The 7,489-nt window shown below is 38.3% G+C and overlaps 1 protein-coding gene across 3 annotated transcripts; it reads right to left on the reverse strand.

Annotated features, from left to right (window-relative positions):
* Positions 1–20: 20 nt before the first annotated feature.
* LOC113237719 lies at positions 21–5,350 on the reverse strand. Of its 3 annotated transcripts, none has more exons than XR_003311060.1 (3): positions 5,086–5,350; positions 2,043–2,152; positions 21–438 (listed from the first exon to the last, which is right to left on the reverse strand). XR_003311060.1 is itself a non-coding variant. In XM_026474303.1 (3 exons), the coding sequence occupies exons 1-3, from the start codon at positions 5,154–5,156 to the stop codon at positions 340–342; spliced, it is 303 nt and encodes a 100-aa protein (XP_026330088.1). In that variant the 5' UTR covers positions 5,157–5,350; the 3' UTR covers positions 21–339. The 3 variants fall into 3 exon arrangements, 2 of the variants coding, with proteins under 2 accessions (XP_026330088.1, XP_026330087.1); XM_026474303.1 differs by having other exon boundaries at positions 5,063–5,350; XM_026474302.1 differs by lacking the exon at positions 2,043–2,152.
* Positions 5,351–7,489: the final 2,139 nt, after the last annotated feature.

The following is a 7,489-nucleotide window of genomic DNA, read 5'->3' on the forward strand; positions in this document are numbered from 1 at the left end:
TTGTATATTACATATGGTTTTAATAAAATAAGTAATACAATGCAAATGCGGGTGTCTTAGGCGAGTGCTATAAGGTGACTGAAGGTCGCGCGCGCCGTCCTCTGTGAATCGCCGTATATGCGTGTGTGTGTCTGTGTGCAGCATACATATGCATCGCGTCAACATGCTGGGCCCCCAGGAATGCAGTTCTGGTCTTCCACTGGCAGCGGACACAATCGATTAAATGCACGTCGAAAAGTCCCTGACGTGGTGAGGATATCAGCAACGCGGGCTATGCCGTCGGAGCCAGGGTAAAGTTGCGTTACACGCCCCAGCAGCCATTGGTTGGGCGGCAGTCGTTCATCTTTTACGAGCACCATTTCGCCCAATTTCAGGTGTCCTCCATCTTTGCTCCATTTCTGTCGCCTTTGAAGTTCTGAAATATACTCTTTGTGAAATCTATTCCAAAAATGGGCTTTGACTTGCTGTAGTCTCATATAACGTGAGAGTGTGTGCGGAGCAGTTGCTTGTTCGACCTGAGGCGATGGGAGTATAGCTACTGTCCGTCCAATTAGAAAATTTGATGGAGTAAGGGCTGCAAGATCCGATGGATCAGAAGATAGGGGGGTAAGGGGTCTCGAGTTTAGGATGGCTTCAATCTGTGTAAGGACCGTATTTAGTTCTTCATAAGTTAAATTGGCAGAACCTAATACGCGTTTCAAATGATGTTTGACTGACTTTACTGCACTCTCAGCCAAGCCATTAAAATGAGGACTATATGCGGGAGAAAATTTGAACTTAATGGATAATTTTGAAGTCTCATCACTAATAGTACCGGAGTTTTGTTTAAGAAATTTTGATAATTCATTGCACGCGCCTACGAAACATCTTCCGTTATCTGAGAAAATGCTGGCGGGACTCCCCCTGCGCGCTATGAATCTATGTAATGCAGCTAAAAAAGTCTCGCTGCTTAGATCGGTCACAAGCTCTATGTGTACAGCTTTAATGGCCATGCAAACAAAAATACACAAGTAGGATTTAATCAATCTACTTCCTCTCCCCTTTCGGTTCAATATCATTACTGGACCGGCGTAATCAACAGCTGTATTTAAGAATGGAAAATCGGTATGAAAGCGTTGTTCCGGGAGATCACCCATAATTGGTTGCCTAATCTTGCCCGAGAAACGACAACATTTAATACATTTATGAACTGTTTTCCTAGCCAAATTCCTACCACCGATAACCCAAAACTTATGACGTGAAGTGGCAAGAAGTAATTGTGGTCCAGCGTGCATGAGAATAATATGATAATATCTGTATAAGAGTGTTGCGACATGGTGTGATGAATGGAGCAGTATTGGGTGTTTTGTATCAAAATCGTAAAAAGAGTTTGAAAGCCTGCCTCCCACTCTCAAAAGGTCATCATCTGTGTTAAGAAATGGGTGAAGTTTATTTAATTGGTTTTTAATAGGTAAAGTTTTATTAGATTCTAAAATTGTATACTCTTTTAAAAACGTTTCGCGTTGTACGAATCGACACAACGCATTTAGTGACGAGTTCAACTCTGAAGTACTTAAATATCCTGTGCGTTTATTTTCAGAATTTAAATAATTATGTAAAAAGCGTTGAACATAGGCTAAAACACGTTGTAACTTATTCAAATTAGAAAATCGCTTTATGAAGTTTGAAATGTAGTTGTAATGATCTGATTGATCTGTATGTAAATTACATTGTACTTTAAATTCTGGCAAATTCAATTCTTTTGAATGTTTTGGCTGTTTAGGCCATGCTTGTTCATCCTGTAATAGAAAGGAGGGACCTGTCCACCATAAGGAACAATTCTCCAATTGCGCGGCGCTTGCGCTACGGGAGCCGATGTCGGCGGGATTTAAATTAGTAGGCACGTAACGCCATGTACTCGGTTCCGACGTTTGTATAATTTCTTGAATTCTATTGAAAACATAGGGCTTAAGTAAATGTTGTTTAGAAGATTTAATCCAACCTAAGACGATTGTAGAATCGCACCAGTAATTAAAACTGTTGATATGCAATCTGAAGGATACCTTCAATTTCTCCACGAGCCTAGCAGCGAGTAGCGATCCACTCAGCTCTAGCCGCGGGACTGTCGTGGGTTTTATTGGAGCCACACGACTCTTCGCCATTACTAAGTGAACTGAAACAACACCGTCACTCGATACAGACTTGAGGTAAACACACGCCGAGTATGCGAGTGTCGACGCATCACTAAAAGCATGTATTTCAATATGTTTAGGAGAGCAGCAAAGTACGCATCTAGGAATTTTAATGTTATTTACATATTGCAATGATTCGACGAACTTGCGCCAAGCCTGCTGAATTTCTATGGGAATGGATTCATCCCACGAAATTTTTGAAGACCATAACCTTTGCAATATAATCTTTGCTGTAAGTATACATGGATTAATTAATCCTAACGGGTCAAAAATTTGTGACATTATGGAGAGTATGTGACGTTTACTAATGTGAATGTCTTCTTGAATGTTAACGGAATACAATAATTTATCTTCTTTGCAAGCCCAAAGCAAGCCTAAAGTTTTTGAATACTCATTATTACTAAGGTTGAGTAATCCGTTACTACTGTCTTCGTTTACGATTTTATTGATTATGTGTGGGTAATTCGAGTGCCATTTTCGTAAATGAAACTGGCCTTTCTTAAGCTGCTCTATAACACCACGGCAAATGTTTATTAATTCTTCTTCAGACGATGCACCGGTTATGAGATCATCGACGTAGAAATCGTTTTGAATTATTTGTGAAACTATTTTATCCGAGCTTTCTATACCTAATTGTTTAAGGCATCTAGTAGCAAGGTAAGGCGCGGATGCAGTACCGTAAGTAACTGTTTTAAGCTTATAAAGCTTAAGGCGCTCATTAGGTTCGAAACGCCATAATATTTGTTGCAATTGATGTTGATCTTGTTTGACATTTATCATGCGATACATTTTTTCAACGTCCGCTGTTGCTACGAATTTATGCTGTCTAAGCCTAATTAGAATGCTAATGAGGTCGTCCTGCACAGTTGGACCGACCATTTGAATATTATTGTATGACAGACCTGACGTCGTGACTGCTGAAGCATCGAACACAACCCTCAGTTTTGTCGATAAGCTTGTTTCACGGATAACACCATGATGGGGTAATATATACTTATGTGCATCATCATCGGGTTTTGTGTTTTCTGCCATATGTCCTAGGTCAATATATTCCTGAATGAATTTATTGTATTGTTTTTTAAGTAATGGGTCTCTGCTAAATCTACGCTCCAACGACACAAATCTAGCCAAAGCCCTCTCGTATGAGTCGCCTAACTTAGAGGGAGACTCTTTCAATGGAACAGTAACAATGAATCTTCCGTCAGAGTCCCGAATTGTGTTATCTATAAAGTCTTGTTCACATAGTTGCTCTTCCAATGACATTTGTTTATGCTGAGGAACATTTTCGTGTTCAAAAAACTGTGTTAATTGCTCTTGAAGTTGATCATCTTGTGTAACGATAGTGTGATTGCAGTGGACTGTATTTGAGTAAGTATTTGTTTGAATAAGACCGGATATTAACCAGCCAAATTCAGTTTTACTTAATGTAGGCATGTTTTTGCCTAATGAAATATTATGAGAACCTAACACGCTCCAAAAAATATCTGCTCCGAGAAGCATATCTACTTCAGCAGGTATGTTAAATGTAGGATCTGCTAGTGTTATGTTAGGTGGAATTTTAAGTAATGTACAATTAATGTGTACTGTAGGTAACGGTTGTGTAATGCGGGGAACAATAAAGCAATTTGTGTTTGTTTTGTATGTATTTATAAGTGATGATAAAGTGACACCGCACCGCTTGTTTAAGCGAGACGTTTGGGCATTCAACCCTTCGACTAATGACGAGGTCGACATGGTGGGTAAGTTAAGTTTTGCATGTAGTTTTTCTGTAATGAAGCTTGACGTGCTTCCGTTATCTAGTAGCGCACGTACTGTATGACCTTGACCCTTATGATCTAGAATTTGTATTAATGCTGTGGACAAAAGCACGCAGTCCCTATGAACAGCTGATAATACAACACTATGCTGAGAAATGTTATTAGAAGTAGGTTGTATATTAGGTGACGCCTGCGGCGACTGTTCCTGCGGCAGAGGCGTCCCGGCGCAAAGGGCAACGTTGCTATGTGACGTCGATGGAGCGGCTCCAACAGGTGCGTCATGAGAATGAAGTAAGCTATTTAGCAATTTATTGCACAAACGACATGGTCCAATTCTGCATGCATTTGCGCTATGCCCTTGACGCAAGCAGTTAAGGCACAATTTTAATGTTTTAGCCTTTTGCATTCTTATGTCTAATGAGTAAGATCTAAACTTCATACAGCGATAAATAGCATGACTATTTTTACACAATGGACACACGAATTGTTTATTTGCATTATTAGATTGAAATTGTGAGCTGACAACTAATGACTTGTGTCGATTATGCGTGACGTCACTATGCCTACGCTTAGTGTGTATCTCCTCCATGGTTTCTAAGAGATCTGAACGGTTTCTTAAGAAATTTAAATATATTTCAAGTGTGGGTAACTCATTTAGTGTGTTACGGTATGTTTCCCATTCACGAGTAGTTGTTGAATCTAATTTGTTTGATATTATGTATATGATAAGAATATCCCAATGTTCAGTGGGTAATTTAAGTGTTTTTAGAGCGCGCAAGTTTCTATTGACAGTGTCGATGATGTCGCGTAACGCCTTTGAAGATTCTTTAAGTAATATTTCTATGTTGAAAATAGCTTGTATATGGTTGTTGACAAGAAGCCTTTTATTATGAAATCTATCACAGAGTAAACCCCAAGCAACGTCGTAATTCTCTGCAGAAAAATCAAGCGATCGCACCATCAAAGCGGCACTATCTTTCAAAGCTGCACGTAAGTAATGGAACTTGTTTATTTTAGGTATGGAGTCGTTTGAATGAATAAGTGAGTTGAATGTGTCGTGAAATTCCAGCCAGTTTTGATATTGACCCGAAAAGCCAGGTAAGTGTATAGTCGGAAGCTTAAGACTTGGCCTACCTTGGTGTACACAAGAACCTGACCTGGAGCCGGAGCCCGAACCAGAGCGCGCAGGGCAATCGTTCCGCGCCAGCACCTCCCGAGCGAGCGCCATTGCACCGAAGTACTTGGTCTCAAAGGCCTCTCGATCCTGAAACTGTTCGTTTGGAATTTCAGATGTTTGTTCTATCTCTGTTTGGAGGCTATCATATTCTGAATATATTTCTTCAAATTTTGATAATCGAATGTTAAGTTCACCAATTTGCAAACTACTTAGATTAGCACAACTATTCAAAGTTTCTAAATATTTTTCGAACTGAGTTAATTTAGCTTTAAATGACGCTCGTTGTTTAATTAAAGTTTTTAAATCCATAATTTTACTAAGTAAGGTTTGTTTACTTACGAAAAATTTACTTTTAAGCTGTAGGTTTAGAACAGTATGAGCTTTTAAGATTAGAACAGTATGAGATTATGACTTTTTCTTAATATAATAAAGTGCAATGTGTACTTAAATTTATCAATGAAGCGTGATGAGAGTGCAGTAAGGTAAGCCGCACGTAAGCCGAGTGCGTAGACGAGGAAGCAAGCAATAGATAAGCCGCCGTCGTCGTTGCAGCGAAATGACCGCGTCGTAGGTATGAAGGTCACTAACCGCTCGCACTCACTGCATTTAGCTGGAATGTGCACAAAACGCAGGTATTTTAAAAATAGGTCACTTGCACAGATTGATAGCGTAAACCTAAAAGACGTAAAAATAATAAATTTACTGTCGGGAATTAACAATATAACGTTTATTTTTTTTGTTAATCAACAATAAGTATGGGTTGAAATTATTTTTTAATTGAAAAAACACTAAAATGATGAATATTATTTGAGTAATTTACTATAATAATGAAGTTGTTGCATTTATCGTGCGATTAAAGTATAAAAATTTAATGAAATTGTATTAAGTAAGTTGTAGTAATTAAGTAAGTAACTAAGTAGGTATGATAAGATTTTATTGACTACAATTAAACAACTAAATTGGTCATGAAAGACTACAGCTTGTAACAGCTTGTACTTTAAAGAATTAGGGAAATATATGGCATTAATGATTAATTCGCGTTTAAAGTGCGAAATGATTAAGATTTAAATACCAATCTAACGGACACGATAATTGGAACGGACTCACGGTAACGCTACTCCCTCAGGTTTTAATGTACAGATATTCTATCTCACGAAGGCGGGTGAGCCAAAGGTGTTGTTACGCGTGTACATGCACATTGTTTTAGTGTGCGTAAGCTCAGGAGCGCTCAGTTGCGATCTCGAGCTCGTCCAGATCACTTGTGCTAATTGTGTTCGCGTCAGATTGTCCAAATGAGTACCGTCAGCATGGAAACAAAACAAAGAAAAGTCGTCCGTAGTGAGGTATTGTAATTTTCTCTTCTATAATAATAATAAGACATTATTTTTATTTTATAGTAATATATCGTTATTTTTTGTTGCGTTATATGAATTTAAAATAATGTAAGCCTTTTTTTGGAATAATCAAAATAATTAATAGTATGGTTAGATTAGGTTTACTTGCCCGTTAAAATTAATAATTTGTTAGTTTATAAATAAATATAGAATCTCAATGTCTAGTATTGTACAGTAACCTAGACCACGTGTGGAGCAAACTTTCAAAAGCTTTGTTTTCTTTTCCTGTTTACTTTGCCGACAATATTTTATAACCTCTCTTTTGTTACCCGCCTGTTCTATTTTCGCAGAAACAATCTTTTTTTATATTGCCGATATTTGTTAACAATTTGTTTTTCTAATTCTACATCTGTTAACAATTTCTATATTCTTTTGTTTTAGGGTCGAAGCATGATAGCCAGCGTTTATCATTTGCATAATATCGAAGATTGGTGCGAGGAGGTAGATCGCGCAAAATCTTTGAATAGTTGGAGTGACTATGAGTGTCTGTCCCGTATAGGCAATTGTTTGAAAGGTGATTCTCGAACATGGCTGAACGAGTGGGTAACGAGCGAACGTACTTGGAGTAATTTCAAAAGGGAATTTATACCGTTACGTCCCAAAACACCTGACGTCGCTAACATTTTATACGATGTAATGTGCACGAATTCGGACAATTACTCAACTTATGCTGATTACGCTCGTCGCTCACTGCTTCGGTTACGTATAGTGCGAGGACTCAGTGACGAACTGATATCGGCAATAATAATTCGCGGCGTCACTGATCCGCAAGTTCGGGCGTCTGCCACAAATGCTAAACTCTTAAATGATTATCACTAGTATCAGGTTTCTTACCACGGTATGACTTCTTTTTATTTTCCCGATATTCACGAGATTCAGAGTCACGTAATAAAAATAAAGTAAATTTTTGTCGTGAAAATGTAAATACCCGCAATATTGATGTTATTGTGGCTGTTATTCAGGGAGTACCTGTAGATGTTCTTATTGATA

This window comes from Hyposmocoma kahamanoa, unplaced genomic scaffold (genome assembly GCF_003589595.1).
Source record: "Hyposmocoma kahamanoa isolate Upper Pololo Valley unplaced genomic scaffold, ASM358959v1 93434, whole genome shotgun sequence".
NCBI lineage: Eukaryota > Metazoa > Arthropoda > Insecta > Lepidoptera > Cosmopterigidae > Hyposmocoma > Hyposmocoma kahamanoa.

Coding starts and splice junctions, on each gene's coding strand:
- LOC113237719 (XM_026474302.1), bottom strand. CDS start 5,156: ATGGCGCTCGCTCGGGAGGTGCTGGCGCGGAACGATTGCCCTGCGCGC. Junction 439..5,085: donor GGTTCGGGCTCCGGCTCCAG/GTCAGGTTCTTG, acceptor TTTTTGGAATAG/ATTTCACAAAGAGTATATTT.